We start from the raw sequence: 23,534 nt of genomic DNA, 5'->3' as shown, positions 1-23,534 counted from the left end.
AGGGTGACCGGATCAGTTCATTGTGCAACATGCATGCCCAAAGGGGTGAACAGTTGCTCCTTCTGGTTAAGCCTTCATATTCTTGATGAGGACAGACTACAAAAATACTTTTTTTTCTAGATTATTTTGACTATAGATATTTCATTCCCCAACCAGCTGTAGGTGATAGGAGGCCCACACATCTGGAAGGAGGCTAAACTGGGGAAGGCCGACCTGATGTCAGCCTATAAGTAGGCCAGGTCAAAATCTATGGAGAAGACTGGTTATAAATCTAAACAAATAACCTTGAAAGTTGCCACTCCACAATCCGATGATATATAATGGTCATTCTCCATACAGAAGCCCTTTTGAGTGGCAGCTGGTATAATGATGTACTGGTAGAAATGGGCATTCAAAAGCTGATCTGAGAGGCTATAGGCATGGTAGTGTGACATGAAGTCTTCATTTTGGAAGCCCTTTGGAGTGATGGAGGTAAGGAAGATCAGATGTAAACAGTGCTAAGATATTGGAAACTCCATGAACAAAATGTTAAACCTCTGTGTTGGGGGCAAGCCAACTGATTGCAGATGCTCCCAGAAATGAAATGCAGAACCTGAGCACAGAAGCTCCATTGGAAAGAGACTTCCCCCAGGGGCTGCAGAAACAGCAAACATTCTTGGTGTAGTAATGCTGGTAACGTTGCACATTTCCGAGGAAAAACTGGACAGAGGAGGATATATTGAGGTCCCTAAGGAAAGGTCTCAGCAGCATCATGGAAACTGCCATTAGGGACATTCTGCTGGTAAACCAGAACAGAAGCTGGCAACGCCTCGCTGAGTGATTTGCTTCAAACGAATTTAATTCTGCTCTTAAATTACATTTTGGCTTGCTCTTTCCCTTAGCCTGCTGCTGTGGCTCAGGCATCTCAGACTGACACTCAGGCAAACTTGGGGTGTTTTTATGAGAGAATCTGAAGGATGTCTATCTGCCTGGACGAACAGTCACTGTAGCAAATTACTGAGGTTTTGCAGGGCAGAGGTGCAATTTCCATGCCATAATTAAGCACCGTTGTCCTGAGGTCTAATTGAATGGCCAAAGTCCAGTCTTGCTTTGTCATTAAATCAGAAAGCAGAAGCAGAGACTAGAGTCTGACCCAATGGGAAATGGTACTTACTTTGCCAGAATTATCTGGGCAGGACCTATGAACTAACCATACAATATCTATTCTTTCCATCTCCAGACAGCCGGTTGAACATGGTGTTCTCCGGTCCTTGAGGCTGTACAAAATATGTCCATAAAAAGTGAAAAGTGAAGAACAAACCATGTTATGATTTAGTTTTATATGTGAATGCCACAGTCAGCTTTTACCATGGTTCGTTGAACAAGCCAGAAGCCAGTCAGTTTGTTTGGCCAGGAGCTGTAATCCAAGAAATCTGGAGTGCATCAATTTGAGGAAAACTTCCAGGTAATGCCCTTGAAAAACCAAGAGTATGTGTCTGGTGGAGGAACACAAATATTTTAGAGAGAAAACAGAAAAGGCTGTATTTCTCAGCATACCCCTTTTTCCTGCTTTGTCTCAGTGACACTGCCATTGTTTCATCCTCAACACATACCGAAGGCAGCCTCGAGTCTCTTTAGTTGTATTGATGTTAAAGTAGTGTTCACTCCTAAGCAGGAGGCAACCCACAGTCATTTTTGGGTGGGTATAATCTTATGCACTTTACCAAGCTTTCTGTTAGTGGTACTGTCAGATGACACTAGGGGGTGGGATCAGCCCAGCAGCACTTCTTGGCCACTTATTGACACCTCTTCTCTCTCTCTCTCTCGTTTGGGCATTTTGAACATTTCATTCTTTTGTCCCAGGCACTTCTCCTTTATCTTTTCTAGATCAGGGATAAGCAGATCTGGGAGAAGAAACCTGGAGGCTATAGGCCAACTCACCCATTTTCCCCACCATCTCTCCCAGCCCTGACAGCTGATCTCCAGACAGGGAGATATGGCACTTAAAGAGGCAGAGGTAGATCCTTCAGAAGCCCCAGGTCTCCAGTCAGGGTGGGCTGGTGGAAAGAGCACATAAATCACATTCACAGAGAGGTCACCTGTCACAGACTGGGCAATAGCCTGGAGATTTTTAAAGTGATGGCTTTCATTTGGTGGGTTATGACAGATCCCCTCTTCTACAATCTGCATGTGGTAGAACAGGAGAGATGGGTCAACTACCTATCAAAACTCACCCTCTCCCCAAGCCCCATCTCCTATCACCGTCTTGATGGGCAGATGGTTTCTCATCAACTAGTGACTTCCAGAAGGAGGAAGAGCAGAAAAGTCAGGTAATTTGGCCAATCATTTTGCTTAAGGTGCCCTCCACACCTAGGCTGACCATACGTACCGTTTTGAATGGGACAGTCCCTTTTTTTAACATTTCCTGACCGTCCCGTCATTTTAATATAAATGTCAATTTTGTCCCGTTTTTTTTTAAATGTCGGAGCCGTTATTGGGAAAAGCGGGAAAAAATTGAAATTGAAATTGAAAGGGAGGCTGACTTACTCATTGGCAGTAGTTCTCAATCCGGCGGGAAACCTAGAGCAGGAACTGCAGGAACAGCTGATTGGTGGTGAGCAAGAGGAAGAGTCGCTGCCGCCAATCAGTGCAGTGGAAGCCGGTCGGAAAAGCATGCCCAGCAGAAAAGAAGCCAATTGGCTCTCAGGCCAAAATGGCGGGAAGAAAATAAAATAAAAGGGTGCACCAGAGAGGAACAGGTTGTCGGGGACAACCATTCACTAGACTCCTCCGTTCCTGTCCTCCTGTCCCAGCTCGCCACTGCCCTCAGCCCTCCTGCACTCCTCCAGCCTCCTGCTGCCTTGTTCCTGTCCTCCCATCCCAGCCTGCCACTGCCCTCAGCCTTCTACAACCTCTCCGTCCAACACCACCCCTGCACCAGCCTCTCTGGACCCAACCACTGCCACACCTCCCCATCCTGCACCTTCCCAGCAAGGACCAGAAAATGGATCTTAAAAACTCTTTAAAACTTTTTTTATCATCTTACACTTTCATGAATATGGAATATTACATAAGTTTAACCGCATCCCGTTTTGCCATCCCAATGTCCCATTTTTTGTCTCAAGGAAATATGGTCAGCCTATCCACACCCAAAATCAGAATTCCACAATTTGATAGAAAGTCAGAACAGAGACAATGGGATTCTTTTTGCTGTACAAGTTGTGACATTTTATTTACAGTAGCTTTAAAACATCCATACCATATTTTTCCTTCTCTCTGGAAATCTTCCTTTTAGAGAAGACCATGAAAATAATACAGCTTGGATAAGGAAATGGTGGACAGGAGTAATGAGCAAATTGGTCAAGGAAATGACAAATAGCTTGTGAGTTTTAATCCCTTCAAGTATTTTGATCAATTACAATAGCAGACCAGCTGGCAGGAAACTAGAAAAACCTTGAAATACAAAGTGGCATATTTGTTGTATTAAGCAACTTGTTAAAATGTACACAGAAGCAATGAAATTGATTTTTTAAGCAAAGCAGCCAGATAACATGGACTGCCTGCTGACTTGATAAGTCTATTTGAAGAAAACATTAAGCACACCTTCCTTAAGGCAAATAGCGTGTGCCTTTCCAAATTCATTTCCTATGACAGGTTGAGGCACAGAAATCACAGAGATCCCACAAAGAGCAATAATCAGAAGTAATGGAAAAAAAACCCTGGCACTTAGACTTTCTATTGGGTTTTGAATACCTTGTTTATTTTATGTAGGTCAGGCTTACTGGTTGGTGAAAAATATGACAAGCAAGATCAGATTAATACGTATATGAAAAGAATAGGTAGAGATCTGAAACAATGGACATATCAAGAAAAATACATAGGAAATATTGGCTGGCTAGCAAGTTCAGACACATAGGCACATTTTATACTGCTATTTCATTAATTCCATTGCAAGATATCACTAAAATTAGTTTTAACTCTGATTGCAAATTCAGGAATAATATAAAAATATAATCCCATTTGAATAATTCTGAATGCTCCTTTCTGGCAAGGGAGAGCCTACTTTAAGTCATCAAATTTAAAACTTTTTTCCTATCTGAAACTAGAATTAGCTCCATATTACCTTGCAGAGTTTAATTAGCAACAAAAAATATGGGACTAGATCCAGACTTGAAATCAGTGGGTCTTATGCATGGTCAATCCAAATCCCACTGATTTCAGTGACTCTATTCTAACTGACTCAATCTGGACCTTAACCTATAACATTTTTATATCTTGTTCATACTGCTCATTTTTTGTGGTTGTAAATTGTATAATGTACAGGATCAATATCACAGATGGAAATGGTGGTGGTGCTAATTTGATTGTTGAAGATTTGCAGAACAATCAAGAAGCTTTTGTAAAGACTAAGCTGAGTTTTACTTCCAAATTCACTATCCCCTATTACAAATGAACAAAGACATTGTACCTAAAATGATAACTCTAAAATTATAACCCTGAAATGATAAAACGATAACCCTAAAATGATAAAATGATAAAAATAAATTATAAAATGACATATCAGCTGGATCAAACAGAAGTAGCTATCTTTCAATAACAACATCTGGAGATTCTAGATGAAGCTTAAAGTATAAGTTGTTCATGAGTGTTAAGTTCACATCTAAGAAAAAGTAGTCCTTCTCAAGACCTCACCAATTTTCTTTAATCAACAGACGCAGAAGCTGAATAATTAACTGATATATGGATGGGCATTTGAAGACATCAAACAGCTTTTACAAAATGATTAAGCAAATTTAACATATTTCATATGATTCTTACACTAGTTGGCATAGGGCAATCTAGCTTTGAGTTATCATTGGGCTACAGAATATGCAATATGTGCTTCAGCTGACAGGCATCATAATGACTCGGATTTTTTGAGATTTCTCCCCTCCCCAAAATCTTCCAGTTTGGGATCCTTATCAGACAAAGACACCCAAAGATTTTTTGCACTCCTTATAGACAAAATTGTCCAAGTAGTATTCTCTCAGTTTGACTGATAAAACAGCATTAAAAATAAGAAAGGAAAGAGTAATGTAAGGAAATTCTTCTAAATGGCTATAGGTATCACAACCTTGCTTTAAGCAAAATACTTGTTTTTTTATCTTGAGTTCCAAATATTGAAAGCCTGACCATGTGATAAGAAAAACAGCAGTGCTCATTTGTTTATTTATAATTTTAACATGCTTTTCTTTGGGGTTTGTGCAAAAACTGATTTTATCTTCTTGATTTTTTTTCCTGGCTTATCTAAAAGAAACCCGAAATTCATTGTTATCATTGTTAATAATTTCTAAACCTTCATCTTAGTAAGAAATACTAGATTGTCTGGAGAAGACATTGCTGGCTACCAATTATCCATTTCTAATGCATGTATTGAGGAATTTCTGGACTGAATTTGCTAGTTTTCTATCGAATATGAAACCAGTTGTTTTTATGTAATGGTTAAAAAATGGCAGTGACCCTCTTGGATAATACAAGAGCAATTAGATTAAGGCTTTTATTTAGTAACGCCAGTAGCCTGTTTTATTCAGAGATACGGTATCTCACATGAAAGAATCATAACATGTTTGTTCTTTTTTCAATATGTGATGTCCTCTTCCTTAAATTACCAGGTTGTTTTATGTTTACTCTCAGAGCATTTATTATTTTGAGATCAGGATTGCTGAAGAACATTGAGCAATGCCATTTAAGCCAAGGATCACCAGCACATTTTGTGGTATTACATGCATGAACTCCCACCTGTGATTAAATTAAACTCTCAACAAAGGGAATCGAAAAACAATTTGGTGCTTTCAACTGTGTTTTCCTTTATTTAGAGCTACTATATCCAGGTTGCAAAAATCCAGGGGGCACCATGAGTTTACTGCCTTGTATGGTCATCTGATTTTTGCAGACAGGGTCTAGATTGGGTGGCCCTGTTTTATCTTTTATTTCTCATCATTCTCTGAGATAAAAGCAATGTAATTATTGTTCTGTGCTCTTCTAATGGAGTTTCATTGACTCAGCTCCACCTTGTCATTTTTAAAAAAATATATTTTGTGGTTGGCATTGCAAAAACAAATTGTAACCACTCCACCGTTTTTAAATGTGTTCTAAATTAGAAACTGAGAGCCAGTTTGGTGTAGTGGTTAAGGCCTCAGGCTAGAAACCAGGAGACAGTGAGTTCTAGTCCCACCTTAGGAACGAAGCCAGCCAGGTGACCTTGGGCTGGTCACTTTCTCTCAGCCCTAGGAAGGAAGCAATGGCAAACCACTTCTGAAAAACCTTGCCAAGAAAACTGCAGGGACTTGTCCAGGCAGTCTCTGAGAATTGGACATGATTGAACGGATTAAAATAAAAATGAGAATTTGGAGCTTTATCTTCTGCGCAGGTGATCATGCATATCTTTTCCCTGTCTGGAAGAATGGGCAACCTGCAGCCCTTGAAACTTATACAAGCCTTGCCCTAATCCAAAAAAGCCCTTTGAATCAAGGTGTTCAAAACTTTGCCAAGGTCCGTCTGACTGTTCCTTGGCTACTGCTGTGCAAGGAAGATAAAGAGAAAAAAACTGAATCTCAGAGAGAGTGGGATCCCAGGCAAATAAAAAGGAAGTGCTGAAAGAAATAGAACCAGACCTTGTTCACTTCTTCTTCTGGACCTGCCTGTCTTGTTTCAGCTTCTTGACCTCTTTGGACCTTGCAACGTAGCCTTTAACTGACTACTTTTGAAACAGTCAGCCTTCCACAGGAGAAACACATCGCCACTTCTGCTGGAGGGAATGGAAACTGTCCACACCCTATAATTTATGAAAGACCTACTTCTTCTTGAAGGGAAAATGTGGATGTAATTTATTTTGTAGAGTTGGGTGAACTCAATTTGTTCTTCAGTCTTGTGCCAGGGCCCTGCAACTGTGACCTTAATTGCATCAGAGTGAGGTATATTTTTACTATTTTTGTCTAGGTGAGAATCAAATATCTCATAATTGTTAAACAATAGCCTCCAAGTTTTCTTACAGTGCCCATAATCAGACTGAATTACAATTAAAATTACATCAGCCAGTTGGTGTCAATATTAGGGAAGCAAATGGAGAGCTAAAATAAATGAACATATAGTCTGATTTAATAATAATCCCTGCCTTCCGTTCCACATTTGTTTTATTACTTTTGTTAGTCTATCTGATCCAACTAACTGGGTCTATCTCTTGAGCTGTGGCAAATTGAAAACCAGCTACAAATGGTGCTACATCATTCTGACGCTTGCTAAAACAGATAAACCAAAAGCATTACTGCCTAACCTAACAGGAAATTCACAAACATGAGTTTAAAATGTAGGCTGCTATTCTTACAATCAGGCTATTTGTCCAGCTCAGAGGTGTATTCTGCCAACCACAGTCCAGTGACCCTGCAGAGGCTGTGGATGACTCCTTCTAAATTATTTTGCTAGAAATGTGGTAGAGAATTGAAACTTGGATCTTTTGTACCTAATATGTCAAATGATGGGACTTCCCCACAGCCTTGCTAGCTAACAGATGATCTCTTTTAAATGATCTCACGCCTGCCTTCTTCACTGGTGGCCAGACTCAGCCTGCCATTTTGGCAGAGCTGGCAAACTATAGCAAAGTCCTTGCCTGCCAACCAAGATCAGCTTGTGGTTTCTAATCCTGGTTTGCAAGCATTCATTTGCTGGAAAGACCAGGTGGCAATTACAGATTCCCAGGAAGGAAGGGAGGTGTGAGAGTCTTTCTCTGCTTGTCCAAATAGCCTCAATGATAGTTTGGTTTCATCTGCACCAGCCCAGTGTTACATTTCAAAGAGTCATGCCTGGAAGCATTAGGATCTGCCCTTCATTTCACAAATCTGCCAAAAAGCTTATCAGTGAAAGCAGTGGTGGAAAGGGTCCTATAAATCATTTCATTTTTAAATTATCCACTAATCTCTAGGTAGCCAGCTGTCTCTCTAGTAATAGTAGAAGCCCGTTCTGTTGGCTTTTTGCTTACCAGTAACTTGCACACTGCTGCCCTGTATTTCTTTGAGACAAGATTGTAAAGGATTGGATTGACAGTAGCACTCAAGTAGAAAAGCTGCAGTGCAAAAATGTTAAAATATTGAGAGAAGTGCATCATCCTGGAGTCCTTTGGGTTGATGTATATGATCCGGCCAATGTGGAAGGGCAGCCAGCAGATGACAAAAGCCAGAACCAGGATAACTGCAAGCGGGCAGAAAAGAGGGAAATAAGATTACCTATTGAGCTGGTGCAGTTAACCCTAACCATTAAGGCATGATTAGGAACCTTTGGAATGGATCGATACTCTCACATTTCTCTGAAACATACAATAGGATAGGCAGGAAAGCAACAACTTCTTTATCTGAATAGGAATCATTTGGGACATTCAACAATAAGTGCCTTGATAAAAATGACATATCTTTGACTCCTTATTTCTCGCTTTGGCTAATATAAAGAAAGTAAGTGGGTTTGGATAATGGATAGGGCAGAACAGGCTTCATCTCAACCCTGGCAAGACGAAGTGGCTATGTGTTTTAGGGACCCCGATTCCAGGGAGTTTCCATCTTTAACTCTCCGTGGGGATGCAATTCCTCAGATGGTGTGCAATTTGAGTCCTCCTGGACTCAATTCCTGTTTGATGAGCAAGTGGCAGCCACCGCCAGGGGGTCTTTGCATAGGTTCACATTGTGCACCAGTTGTGCCCATTCTTGGACCAAGAGGTCTTGCTCATGGTGACTCCTTAGGCACCTCCCATTTGGATTAATCTAATGCATTGTGCATGGGGCTGCCCCTGAAGAGCATTTGGAAGCTGTAGGTGATCCAGAATGCAGTGGCGCAGGCGGTTTTGGGCATTTCTCATTATACCCATGTAACACTGCTATGCTGCAAGCTGCACTGGCTCCCAGTTGGCTTCCTGGTGTGATTCAAGGTGCTGGTTATTTCCTATAAAGCCACCTTTGGCATAGGGCCAGGCTACTTGTGGGACCACCTTTCTCCCATTGTTTCTGCTCAGCCCACCAGATCTAGTGAAGAGGGCATGCCCTGGGTCTGTTGTCTCATTGCACCCCAGAGTCGTGGCCTCTCAGTGGCAGTGCCTGCCCTATGAAACAGCATCCCCCTGGAAATATGGATGGCCTCGATCCTGTTAGCCTTTCGTAAGGCACTGAAGACCTGGCTGTTTCCCCAAGTGTTTGGGTCAGGAAGTTAGATGAGCTCTGCTCTTGTTGATGTGCTTTTTTCTGCTGTGAGTGGGATTATTGTTTATCCTTGTTGCCAGGGGTTATATGTTGTGTGGGGAGTTAATCCTTGTACGCTGCCCAGAGTCACTTGTGTGAGATGGGTGGCCATATAAATCAAATACATAAATAAATAAATAGGCTAAAGGGTTTAAAGTTGCTGGCTACTTTGTACTGGCTATTGGCTACTGGCTATATGAACAATTGGACATAAATCACATTTCCATATAGGGCTACAGAGAGGGAGCAGGAGAATCTAATGCATGGAAATGTAATCATGAAGTATGCAGAACTCAGAGACTGACTGGTGGATTGAATCCAGAACTGGCTGGAGAAGAATGGTACTAAAGAACAAATGAGGATGGTTTTGACCACATGATTTTTGAATCATAGATGCAGTTTATGAGAGCAGAAGTAACATTTGGATGTTTGCTTACTCCCCATGCTCAACTTCAATATATGTATATAATGACAAAAGTATGAGTTCTCCCTTATTCAAAGGAATTGGGTCTGGGACCTCCTGCACTTTGAAAACTGAAATATTCCCATGAGCCCAAAGCTTTCTGTGCTCTGAGAGTCTTAGGAAGTGTTACGTCCCCATGGAAGTCTGTATTTGAGGGTTTTAGCAACAGAATTTTCTGCAGGGCAGGGGTTGATGCTTATTTTCAAAGAAACCTTTGGGACTGGAGTACCACGCAGTTCTCCTGGCTATGCAACCCTGATTACTTTTTTACACTCATTAGATACAAAAAGGATTAGCTAGAAGTTCTGTAGGATAGCCCTGGATAATACTTGGAACTAGATCATCCTCATTCAGTACTTTTGGACACCAGAGTATCTCCACAGCTGGTTATCACCCAGCAGGACTTTCAGGTTTCCATCAGTTCTGGAGCTCTGATAAGAGCAAACCTCTGTGGAATAGTAGATCAGGAGGGTTCTAGATTGTCAACCCCTGCTACAGAATCAATAACAATGGAGATTTGCTATGAATCCCAAGGTTTCCTAATTCTGTGTAATGGGGCTGGGGGAATTTCTTTGGTAAAGGTAAGGGATGGACAGGACATGGGGGCACTAAGATAATGCTTCCTCCCCATTTTAAGGTATCCTCCACTTACTTACCCAACATGCGCACTGTTTGATGATGGTTCCGGTATGAAGCCCCACCAAGATGTGCTTTGCCAACCCGCAGAAGCTCCTTAGCAATCAAGCCATGGAGGATGTAGAGACAGAAGAAGGGGAGGATGAAGTAGCTGGTGGTGACCCAGAGCATAATCTCCAACAGACCTGTCTGTTGGGCATACACAGTAGGGCCACATTCACGGCTGAAATCATCATCACTGGAAAAGTTGCCAGCCTGTTGGACTCCCACAAGGAATAGGAAAGGTGCAGCGGAGAGCAGAGCCACACCCCAGAGCACTACCAGCAGGGCTTTTACCCGCCGTTGGGTCACCAGGACTTTAGCCCGCAGGGGGAAGCAAATGGCCAGATAGCGCTCAGCTGTCAGGGCTGTCAGATGCAAGATGGAGCAGTAGGCACATGCCTCACTTGACCAGTGCCACACACGGCACAGCACAGTACCCAGCACCCATGGGTGGGAGCGCCACAAGCGGTACAGATCCAAGGGTAGACCCAGCAGGAGCAGCAACAGGTCAGAGACAGCCAAGCTGCCCAGATATAGACTGGTAGTGTTGTGTAGCTCTTGGGAGCAGCTTGTCACAATCACAGTCAAGACATTGCCACCCACACCCAGCACCAGTAAGGCCAAGCAAACGGCTGTCACTGGGATGAGAACGCATATGGGCAGCAGTGGGCAGAGGTACTTGTTGCAGGGTGGAAGGGCCCAGATTTCGGTATCCTGTTCTTGACACGCAGCCAGACTGCTGCTGTTGGTCAAACCCATGTTGCAGGCAGCACTGCAACTGGTCCCCATGCTGCTGTTACAGAACATTCAGAGCACCTCTCAGCAGGACAAGATGGGAACTCATCAGAGACAGGTTCCCGCTTTCCTTGGGCGTGCTTGGTCTGGTGTGTGCTCCTGCCGCTGCTTCTGTCCTTTCCTTCTTCCCCTCTCTTGGTCTTACTTTATACTGCAGCTTTCAGCAAAATCCCAGGAGTTGCTGCCCCTTTCACTGTGCAGGGAAATGAAGTGCCTATGCTCCAATCCCAGACTGACAGATATCCATGGTTACTAAAAGATAACTCCTCCCAAGTAGACATCAGTGCTTTTTATAGTCGCTCCAAACTGAGCCTCGTTCTTTCATATTGGCAACAGGAGCAGCTGTTGAGAGGCAAGTAAAGATCCCCCTCCTCAAAAACACAAAAAAGCTGCTGAGATGTGAAGGAGAGAAGACCCAAACACAACAGGAGCACCTAAAGGAAAGATTCTTGGGTCCCCTGAAATATATCACATTTATTACAGAGTATGCTTTCATTAGGTAAAGTCCACTTCATCAGACACATGAAGTCTTGCTCTTGACTGACTGACTGACTGACTGACTGACACACACACACACACCTGGGTTTATGGGAAATGGGGAGCAATTGTAAACAGCTTGACCAAATGTAAAAAGTATGATGTGTGTGACTAGAAAAGCACAGTGTATATAAATATAAACACTAATTGCTAGGGGGAGATGTTCTATCTTCACTGTGTACATTTGTACTTACAACTTGAGAAGATTCCATTGTCTCGAGACAAGCTACGGTGATAAAATCAAATTTCTGGGTAAGTTTTGATTCATCAATTTCATACTTTTTGTTGAAGAACAGCAATTTGATAATCAGGTAGAATTTTTTCAGGGAGATTAAACGTTCTCCTGTTGGTTCTTGAACAACGATGTTACCACTAAGTGGTGGTGCATATGTCCATTTTACTTTGGGGTATAGTGACTAGTTTGGCTGACTAGTTTGGCTAGGATCATACATTATGTTAAGCTATAATGTGGTTGGTCTGTTTTTTTACTGGGAGTGAGCCATAAACCCAAGAATTGTCAACTATGGTTTAGAGCTTAGTGATATGTGTGAACTAGGCCACTGGATCTTATTTAAAAAATCATTAAAGCAGAACTGACCTGTGGGCTTTTCCCACCTGCACAACCACAGCACAAACATACCCAGGCAACCTCTTTCTTCTGTTGTGTCTTTGCTTTTATCGTTTCCCCAGCCCAGGATTGCGACAGGCTTGAGTTGCCCTTGACTATAATATTTCCACTCTTATTCCCACACCATCTAAAGACAGTCTCAAGGTGTATATAATCTGTCACCACTTACCTTAGAAGGAAGGCCAGTGTCTGGCAGTGATGGGCAGCAGAGGAAGGATAGGAATCAGCAATGGGGATCAGAAATTATTTATTTATTTAAATTTGTTATGGCCGCCCACTCCAATATACTCTGGGTGGCTTACACAATCTAAAAAAGCAGTCAAAGCAGTTTATAGCCCTTTATCTCTGTCATAGTGAAATATTATTGTTCCTATGACTGCCAAGCAAACTGCAAAGCAAAAACATGCAAAAAATATCAGTAAACTCACAATTTCCTTCGGTCTTAGACAAAATAACTAGCTGGAGGGGATGCCTTTTCTGAAGAGCCAGACTTCACTGCCCCCATCTAAAATATCTTCCAGACTGCCAAACTCATTAGGAAATTATTATAACTGTGCAACACTGAAATAATCAGGACTTCAGCCTTGCAGGCCGATGCAGCAGGAATTGTATGGAAACCAGCACACAGAAAGGGTTGACCCAATCTACAATACTTGGAATTAATTAATGGGAGATAGTATCAGGATGGTGGGCTCTGCGATTTACCCCCTGAATAGATGTAACTGCAAGTCAGCTTGACAGCGAGATATGCAGTCACTTAAATAGAAGGCACAAGAGTATATTTATACTGGATCCAGTGGTATTCCATCACTGACTCTCAATGGGGCTGAACCTCCCCATTTGAGACTTGGGTGCAATCTGGGGGTCCTCTTGGAATCTCAGTTTCTGTGGTAGATTCCAGCACTGCTGCTGGTTCCCAGGGGAAGGACGCATTCCAGACTGATAAGAGGCTTTGCAGCCGGGACTCTGTTGCTGGGAAGGTTAAGAGGTTCAGGGTAGCTCTGCCCTAGAGACCTTCTGGGTTGTTTTCCCTTAGGTTAGTTGAGCAGCCTTAGTCTGGCAAGATTCTGTCTATAAGCTGAGAACAATAAAGAACTAGAGTTGGAATACCGGCTCAGCTTGTTTCTTGGCCTGGTTACCTGACAGTTTCTGCCTGAAGAGCAGGTAGAATCTGTAGCCAAGAGGGACTTTGCACAAGTACACTTGGTACACCAGTTGTACCCTTCCCTGGATCAGGAGGCCCTTCAGACAGTCACTCATGCTCTAGTCATCTCACAATTTGATTATGGGAATACACTCTACTTAAATGCTGTCCTTGAAGACCATCCAGAACTTACAGCTCATCCAGAATGTAGTGGTGGGGGTAGTGATGGGGGCACCAAGTTATGCACAAGTCATCCCACTGCTTTGTGAGCTGAACTGGACACCAGCTGGCTTCAGGTGGGATTTTGGTGCTTGTTGTTCACCTTGCAGGACATTCAAGGCCTGGCTTAAGGACCACCTATCTCCAGTTGTCTCTGCCTATCCATTATGGTCCAGCAGGGTGGGCCTGCTCCAGGTCCCATCAAATCAATTAAAGAATGTCATCTTGTGGGACCAAGGAAGCACACCTACTTTGTTCTAATTCCTGCCTTCTGGAATTATCTCTCCCCAGAGATTCATGTGGCTCCCACCCTTACATCATTCAGGAAACCATTGAAGATCTGGTTGTTCTTCCAGGCCTTGGGGACAAGGTGGTTGTGAGCCCCCTTTTGTCCTTTTGCCTGTTCTCCTTTGATTGTTTTCAATACTTCGCTCTTTTAATTATTTGTATCTTTTACATGCTTCCTATCAGTCCAACTAGCATGATCAGTGGTCAGAGATCACAAGAGTTGCAATATGCAACATACGAGGGACTCCAGATTGCTATCTATAACCCTGATATTTAAAAGCCCGAACAACAAAAAAGAGGCAATCTGTTCATTTCTTGACAATATGAAGGCATCCTATTTCAAAGAAGCCTGTGCCAAAGCCCAGTTTTCACAGAAGGAGAAGACCCCTGAGATGGATTCTTGGAGTATCCTAGTCAAGCGTGGACATTTGCCAATAGCTGGATGTCAGATTGGGATTATGGTAAAAGATGTCATGCTGTATTCTATGCAGGAAGGTAATTGGCATTTACACCTTTTTTCCACATGAACTAGGATGGCCCCCCTCTGCCTTCTCCGGTCAACCCAGTATGGCCAGATGGTAGTGCATGTGGTGGAATGCCCTGAAGTGTGTCAGAGCTTAAAAGATTGAGATTCCCTGCCCTGCTGACTATTGTACACTTATGATTCCCTGTAAGCACTGATCCCTTTAAAAAAAAGGTTGAAAATGATTTGTTCAAGAGTTTAAAATGATGTACTGTACTATCTCTGCTGAGCAGCTATTTACTGTATATTCTTCTGGGGATCTACTTCTAACCTATCGGAAAGGGTTGGGTGCTGGATTCTGGAACTTTTTGAAATAAATTTTATTCAGATTTAATATAAATAATTTCAGATATCTATGCGGTGTTCATAAAAATTATAATACATTTTCTTTTAAATTTGAGTGAAATTATTACAATTGATTTTTTGTCTGGAAAATATATGCTAATGCGTAACTATCATTGCTTTAAAAATGATTTTGTCCTTGCTTGACAGAAAATATTTGTCTCAGTTGGATCTGAAGAATATTTTTTTGCTCTTTTTCTGTAACATTCATAAAGCACTGCATAATTTCTTTTGCAGGATTTATTTCTTAATTTATTTGCATAATTTCTTTTTCAAGATTTATTTCATTTGGAAGATAATAACTTTCTAATCTTGTGTATATACCATGTCAGGAGATTAATCAAGGGTTAATATACATGACTCCTGTATTTCATAAAAGTTCAGCAAGGGCTTTTCTTTTCAGAATAAGTATATAAGAGCCAGACTTGCTATCCATGTTAAAGAAAGAGTAACTGAAACCTTCCACAATTTGACCGTTGAAGGTCTACAAAATGTGTTTGCTTTATAAGAAGAATTGGTGACCAAGTCATGGTGAAAGCTTTAATTCTGAGAACATCTGTCACTGATTTCATTCCTGCACCTCCCATGATCCAGCTAAACTCATTAGCACATTCTCTTCATTTAAGATGGAAAAAAGGAAGTGGTTGCTGCTGTGGTCTAGCACTTTGGGGGCAGGTGGATTCATTCAGAAGTCTTAGAGCACATTTAGGATGTTCTCACCAAATGGCTTCCTTAGGAGACGTTTTATTTTTACAGTATGGAAGAGAAAAAGAAAGAGGTGGGAAACCCCACAAAAGCATATGTCACTTTTTTACTAAACAAAATTATTCTTGCAAAATGCATTCTGGTCATGAACTATTGACATTTAACATTTAGTCATGAACTATTGACATTCACAACTGGATAAAAAGGAGAAAATTAAGCATATAAACTAGCATATGCAATCCACATATCTAAATAATCCTTCAAACTATAAAATGCTTGTTCAGCTAAGAAAGGTGATTTTTGAGATTGTTCTTCCTGGACCATAGGAGGTTTACATGTTCAGAAGTTGGCTGCCATAGTGTGTCATTGATCACAAAATTGCCATTTATCAAAATGCAACTGAAAAAGTTGTTCTCTTTCAGGTTTCTAGCCCCACCCCCAAGTGCACTTGCCCATGGAACTTACCTTTGCCTTTTATCTGATCAGGTAAGTATCCTTCTAAGCAAATTACTGGGCAGCCATCATTCACTGTTTTCATTTTCTAAGAATGCTTCTAGCATTTTCAAACACACATAATAAAATCCCTCCTCTCATTCTTGCAATGTTCTCCTCATTGCAACCTCATGGTGTTCTTCCATTCTCCTCCGTGATAATTCTTTCTGCTGAGTGAGCATCAGGTCAGATGTCAGAGTATGGCACAGAAGCCACATCCCATCCAGACATGATTATAACTGTTAAAGATTTGGGCTAATGAGACAGAACATAGTGTTAGTGAATGATATCTTTAAAATAGTGTCAGGCAGCCTGCGGAGAGATATTCCCAAAGGGTCCTCTTGCCGGTAGACATTCACTATGTTTCTGAAGTGTGTGAAGATACAGCGAATCAACTTAAAGGTTAGCTAAAATGATAGACGAGGAGGAGGAGGACCCAGCCCTTCAAAGTTCCTGGTTTCAGTTTTGGTTATAGTTTGCCATTTGCACTTCCGTGAGGTGATAAAACAGGTTTTGCAGATTGTCCATTTCTCAGTAACAAAAAGTAGGATATTACTGCTAACACTGGGGACAAAAATCCTGCAGTACCAGCTCCACATGCAATCCTCAACCTAATATTTAAAGCCTTCTGCAAGCAATCAGCTCAGATCTCCAGTTAGAGCTTCAAGTCATCTCTCCCTGGTCAGAAAAAGAGAGAGCGAAAATCTCCTGCTGTATGCTTTTCATTATTAGCTCTAACTCCATACCACTTGCTTCCCCCTGTCTAGCACAACCTTTTTTATTAGAAAAAAATATTGCTGTCCATGGCTCACCTGGTCAGGGAGAGGGAAACTGAGGTGGTCTTCCAGATGTTGCTAAACTGCCACTTCCAGTATTTTGCAGCAAAGTTGTATTGGCTGGGGATGCTGGGAGTTATAGTTCTTGGTTCCTCCAGAAGCTCACAAGACATCTGGAGGCTGACAGCTGCTTTTTCACAACCTGCTGTCTTGGTAGAAATCCTGGAAGTTCAGTCAAGAAGAAATTGTGGGAATAAGGGAAGAATGACTCAGAATAACAGGCAAGGAACAGGGATCAACTTAAAGGAGACGGAAAAGAACCAGCTGGGGTTTAACCATCATCCACTAGAAAGGATTTGTAACTTTGTCAAATAATTGAGGAAGGAACTTTTAGAACTAGGCACTGAGTTATTTATTGGCTTTTGTGGCTTATTTGTGCATTTTATATGTGTGGCCTCTTGCCCCAGTCCCACAGATCATGTTCTGGTAGAAGAGGTCTCTGTGTCTTTCCAAATATCTTTCAGAAGAATCATTGCCATCCCTAGGAAAAAATCAGGAAGTAGTGCTCCGGTCCATGCTTTGCCAGATTCCCCATCCTTTTCATGGTGATTCATCGTGACACCTTCATTAATCTCAATCTGTAAATCCCTTGTTGTTGTTGTTGTTATTATTCTAGTATGCTATGATAGTCAAACATTTTAAAACCAGTCTAAGAAACCCAAAGGAAGGGTGGATGTGGGGGAGAGGGGGAAGCAAAGTATGATGTTCACAGTTTGGGTTATCTAACTGTTGTTTCTTTATCCAAACATTTAGATATATTTTTATTCTTGTTTTGGTATACCCGGAAATTGTCAGTATATAATGTTGAAAGTCTATATTTTATAAAAATTCCATTGAAGTCTCAGGGGCCCTAGTGCTTACTTAGAGGGAACAGTTTCCTTACAAGAAGATCGGAGTCATTCATTTACTGTAGGCAAGTGAGCTTCAGCACCCCAACTAACTCCTGTTTCCTATCAGTTTGAGGAAAGTGCTTTTGTGCCCTTAGATTTCCTAGCCAGGCCTCCACATGACCAGTGTCACCACTCCCAAACATTTTCAAATGCTCTGGGCTATTTGACAATGGCCTGTGATGCAGCCATTGCAGGAAAGGGCAAAGCTGCCCTGCGCTCCTTCCATCCAACCAGTGAGGGAGCACTGAATTCAGTCTGCCAGTATCCTGCCACCCTTCACTGGCCCCCACCCTTGCGTTGCTGCCTTTGTTCATGAGAAAGAAAAGCAGCCACTTTGGCTAGGAAGAGACTCACAGCCAAGGAGGAGGACAAAAACAGGGGACAACTTTGGACCTGGAAAATGAGGATTGCTTGAAATTCCCACCAATGGGAAAGCGACCCACCATCCAGCCCCTTGAAACCAAAAATAGTTCAACTTAGGAGTTTTGCAGTATGAGTTTTTGGCAGCTGAGACAGATTTTTTTTTTTTAAAAAAAGGTCAACTTGGCTGCTCACTAAGAAATGTTAGCGTGAGAACCCAGGGTTGTATTCCCACCAGGGCAGGGTTTGGATTTGATAGTTATCACTTTCTTCTCTCTCTCTTTCTTGCTGCCAAGAAGCATGTGGCAATTTATGGAGCTCCCACAAACATCTCTTAAAAATGGGGAGGCATTCTGAGGAATTGTAGTGTTCAGGGTGGAAACAGACCTACCATAGTTGTAGTGGGGCTGTAAAAATCCAGATGATCATTAGAAATGGAGAAAACTGTACATCTGGATTTTTTCAGACTAGATGTGATAGCCTTACATTGTGGGAACAATGCCAAAGCCTCATGTGGAAGTGTCTCCTGCCTCTCCTTGTTCTGTAACTGATCTACACATACACACATATTTTTTTTTTAAAAAGGTCAACTTGGCTACCCATTAGGAAATGTTAGCATGAGAACCCAGGGTTGTATACACACAGCCCAATCTCACTCCATCTCCTTTCCTAGTGGGACAAAAAAAGAGGAGTCAGTCCTGCCTATCATCAACCATATTAACTCTTATTGAAAACTCATCATGCAAATTTTACCTCTCAACACTGCTATATCTGAGCCAATTTCCAGGGCCCTGCAGCTAAGTGAGCCAAGAGCGGGGCACCCTCTCTCAGAGAGTGGCAAACATTTGAAGCAGCAGTGCATGGGCCAAGTGTAAATCTGGGTTGACATGGGCATATTAGACCCTGCCTTTCTCTTTCAAAAAATATTTTACAGAGGGAGTAAGCAAAACATACATAATTGTATTATCATTATCATTATTATCATTATTAGATTTATGGATTAGATTTATGGCTGTCTAAAGCAGCAGGGACTAAAAAGCATTTTTGCCAGCTCTGAAGAGACATTGCAAGATAGCCACCCTGAGAATCCAAGAACTACACAGGTCAAAGGGGTATGTGAGGTCATGTTGATAAAACTACAAATGAATAAAAGAATGGATGTCCTTCTCTGATTCAATTTAATGCAAGTGATAGAAGTAGCTGGAATTCAAGTCATGACCTAAATCAACCTTAATGGTTCCTACCAGAAAAGCTGGGTCTATAATTCTCACCTCTACCCTGTGAAGAATAAAAGCCTAAAAGCCATGATGGCTTAGGAAACCTTGAGTTTGTAGTCTTAACCTATCTGGTGAAGATCATGTTGAGATAACTGGCCAACATATTCCATTGCAGAGAATAAAATAAATAAAATAATTGCAGAGAGCCCCCCTGAGTCAGCTACCTGGGAGAGTTTTCAAACTGATCCCCAAGATATCACTGTTTCTGCAAATGTCAGACATTGGAGTATCTTATGGTCACTGAAATATTTGTCCTACTAGCAAGAAATATTAATCTTTTGGAAGTAACTGGAGATGATAGAATTATCTCATGAACATGGTTTCCTAGACATATTTGTGTTGATTAGGTGAGATGAAGTATCTCTAATACTTGGCATGATATTAATGTGGTTTTAGTATAATTAGAGTCATAATAATAACATTACAGATGAGAAAACAATATTCCAAACATCCTGTGGGGAGGAAACTGTAATCAAAGAGTACATACTAACCAAATGAGATTATTATATAAATGAGACCATAAAGTCTCCATGACTTTGCTTCACAAATGTTAGTCAAATGCCTCTGATAATAGCTAAACTAATAAAAAAACATTTCATAGAGAAGGTGATCCAAATGAATAGTGAGGACTTGCAATAAAGATATTTCACAGAGGGAAGGGATTGGGCGTGTCTACAGGAGGTCAAGACTGCTCACTTGAGGGAATGATATTAAAGGCCAAACTGAAATACTTTGGCCACATAATGAGAAGACAGGACACCCTGGAGAAGATGCTGATGCTAGGGAGAGTGGAAGGCAAAAGGAAGAGGGGCCGACCAAGGGCAAGGTGGATGGATGATATTCTAGAGGTGACGGACTCGTCCCTGGGGGAGCTGGGGGTGTTGATGACCAGCAGGAAGCTCTGGTGTGGGCTGGTCCATGGAGTCACGAAGAGTCGGAAGCGACTAAACGAATAAACAACAACAAACAGGAGGTCAAAAAAGTCACACTGGTAGCCACAACTATGCAATCAAAGAATTGCAGGAAGAGGGAGAGATTTTGATAGAAAGAGGTAAGTTTCTTCTCCAACACACCCAAGTTTGATCCAGATGGTTTCAGATATATACAAAAGAAGAAAATGAAAATAGAAAAAGGACTTGCACTTATAAAGCCATTACAGCCACACAGGTCCATGAGGGGGGGGGGGGGAAATCCAACATCCACAGTTGTATGATACATTTATTATGGTAAACCTGTTTTCAAATTGAGCTTGAAAGCTGCTTGTGCATGGACACATTTCCACTGTTTTCTTGGCAACAACACAGAAATGGTTTGCCATTGCTTTCTTCCATAATTTCTTTCCCTTATCAGTTGAGCCAACATGTTTACATTTCTCTGTGGTTTCCCATCCAACTCCTAAGCAGTTATGATCCTCCTCAGCCTTCTTGAGCCAATACCAGGTAGGTGCTGCCTTTATTCACACCAAAGTGCCACAAAACTACATTCAAATTTTTGAGTTTTAAGAGCTCTTCATTAGGCAAATAGGCTAGGAAAAAAAAGGCAGGGAGTTAAAAGAAAAAGGGAAAAATAGATTTTAGAGCTATGTGCATATCAGTAACATTTCTGAAGAAATTATGGGTAGTTTTGGTATTCAGATTGGGTCTTACCAAGTATGTGATAAAGGCTCTCCCAAAGATTGTTGGAAAGATAATATTACAAGAAAATGTTTGTTTACAAGAACAAAAAGGCCCATTCACAGTCCAATCTGTTTATATCCATTTATTTATTTATTCATTCATTCATTCCAATTTAGGTGCTGCCCAACTCCAGACTGACTCTAGACAGCTTGCCATATAATAAACAATAGAAAACACAATAGAAAACAAAACAAGATGGAATCCAGTCACTGTATACAAAAACATAGACAAAAGTTAGATAAATCAACTATAAATTTATTAAACAAGCACACAAAAGCACATCCAACAAGTGGCTCCATCCATCTTAATAACCAGGTCTTCAAGGCCTGATGAAACAACAACAGAGTGGGAGCCACATGGATTTCAGGGGGGATCTTGTTCCAGAGAGCAGGTGCTGTGACAGAGAAGGCATGCTTCCTGGGTCACAATCAATGTCACTGTTTAATTGAAGAGACTTAGAACGCAAACTGCATAGGTTCCTGCCTTGGCAGAGAACAAGAACAAATAAACATATGTTTGATATCAGCAAAGCCAGACCATGATTTGGAGGAATCTCACTAACGTGAGAATCACTGTGAGCTTAATTTTGACTAAGTGGGCTGAAGATCTTCTGAAACTCTGATCTGTTAAATAATTGCAAAGCACTCTTCAAGTGTGGCCTGATGTAGAAAAGGGGATGTCTTAAAAATAAAGAGGACTAGAATATTCTATTTATTCTCTATTTTATTAAATCTGTACCTTTATTGCTTGAGGAAAAAGATGAAGGTGTGTGACTTCACAGAAATAGCAGGAGCCTAGAGGATGATACACCCTTCATCCACAGAAATAGTTCATATATCATTTTCCTGTTTCAGTGAAAAACTCCAAGTGGTTTATACTAAATCACAATAAAATATAGCAATAGCTGGTTAAAGCATTTTATAAAGTAAAATTCCATGATTGCACTGACAGCTAAAACACTTAAAGCCATAAGCCCCAGCTTATCTTAATGGAAGAGAATTCCATATGGCAGAATGGCATCTTCTGCTCTGTTTCCAAACGAGCTTGAGTAAGCTATTGAACAGCAAGCAAGATATCCTCCAGACAATGCCCAGAATGGGTAGACTCCTACAAAGAGAGCCAATTTTTCTCTATGAAAGAAGGTAGTTATAAACAGACAATGACAATCAGCTCACGTCTGCCAAATGAACATCCCATTCGTTTTGCTCATCGAATGCCTTGCCTGATTTTCAGCAATCTTCAATAATCTTGCTTCTGCTGGTGGTACAAAACCAGACCAAGGAATTAAGACACATCAGAATTAAGAGAACTTCTTTGATTGGATATTGTAAACTTTTCTACTAACAGAAGTTGCCCCGGTACAATACAGTTTACTAAGATGATCAACATAAGAGACAAAGTAATAAACCAATAATCTTCTTTCCCACAAAATTACCAGTACAAAATTATCCTTGGGAACTCATTACTGAATGTTTTGAAACATTTTAAGTCCTATTCAATCAAATCAAAGCTGAATCAAGTCCAATACCAAATTTCCAACAGTGTTCAATGAATTAGGCTCCTGCTGATCAGGACCATCTCAAGAATATGTGGTGCCTAAGACAAAAAGGCACACTCTGAATCATGTATGAAGAGAAATTGCACAGTAGTAGGATTTTCACTTCAGCTCTGAAGACTGTTGGCATTTTCAGTTGTCCCTGAGGAAACCTAGCAGGACACAGGACACACAACTCTGTCCTCCATCTGAGAGATGCTCAGGAAGAATTGCAGGCAGATACTTGCCTCTGTGGTCTCCCAAAATCTGCCACTTGAAATAGTTACTTCACTCTGCCCAATTGTAGGGCTAGCACTACAACCAACAGGATCCAAAACCTATACCAGGCCATCTTTCTTTTATGCTCAGATACCTCAAATACTTTATTTTGGCCTCATCGGGAAGGTGCTACAAACACTGTAAATGTTGACCTTCCTGTTATGCTCTTCTTCTAATTCTTCCAAGGTCTAATTGTAACACTGCAACCTGAACTGCACACATGATGGATCCGCTTTATTTCCAGTTCCTGCACTAATAAGATCCACCTTGGAATTTGGCAGCTGCAGCATTCTCAATTGACTTTTTCATCACACTGTTTAGTACAACTTGTCCATGTTATTACAGACCATGGTCATTTCTGTATTGCCTTTCAGAAGATTAGATTTCAGATGGTACACAGCATAAAACAAGCTCTCTCCAAACAGAAAAAACAAGGCAGAACCTAGATGTAGATTAAAACTTGTTTAGTTAAATGATAGATACACAACCTAGTGTTCTCCCAGTTGTTTAAGACTACAAGTACTATACTCCCTTGCTATTAGCTCCATTAGCTGGGACTGATGGGAACAGAAGTCCAAAACATCTGAAGGAAAAAAGTTGCCTACCCCTGTGCTAAATCAATAACTAGAATT

General features: G+C 41.3%; 1 protein-coding gene and 1 long non-coding RNA gene across 2 annotated transcripts; both read right to left on the bottom strand.

The window, feature by feature from the left end:
- Positions 1-7,918: 7,918 nt before the first annotated feature.
- On the bottom strand, positions 7,919-11,166 carry MLNR (motilin receptor). Its single transcript, XM_063291053.1, has 2 exons — positions 10,356-11,166; positions 7,919-8,202 (listed from the first exon to the last, which is right to left on the bottom strand). The coding sequence occupies exons 1-2, from the start codon at positions 11,164-11,166 to the stop codon at positions 7,919-7,921; spliced, it is 1,095 nt and encodes a 364-aa protein (XP_063147123.1).
- Positions 11,167-20,616: 9,450 nt separating this feature from the next.
- Positions 20,617-22,027, bottom strand: LOC134506539 (uncharacterized). Its single transcript, XR_010068817.1, has 2 exons — positions 21,828-22,027; positions 20,617-20,938 (listed from the first exon to the last, which is right to left on the bottom strand). It is a non-coding gene; the product is annotated as an uncharacterized LOC134506539 (long non-coding RNA).
- Positions 22,028-23,534: the final 1,507 nt, after the last annotated feature.

Source organism: Candoia aspera, chromosome 1 (genome assembly GCF_035149785.1).
Source record: "Candoia aspera isolate rCanAsp1 chromosome 1, rCanAsp1.hap2, whole genome shotgun sequence".
Taxonomy (NCBI): domain Eukaryota; kingdom Metazoa; phylum Chordata; class Lepidosauria; order Squamata; family Boidae; genus Candoia; species Candoia aspera.
The sequence above is the reverse complement of the archived record's forward strand: the minus strand, read 5'-3'. Positions and strand labels throughout refer to the sequence as shown.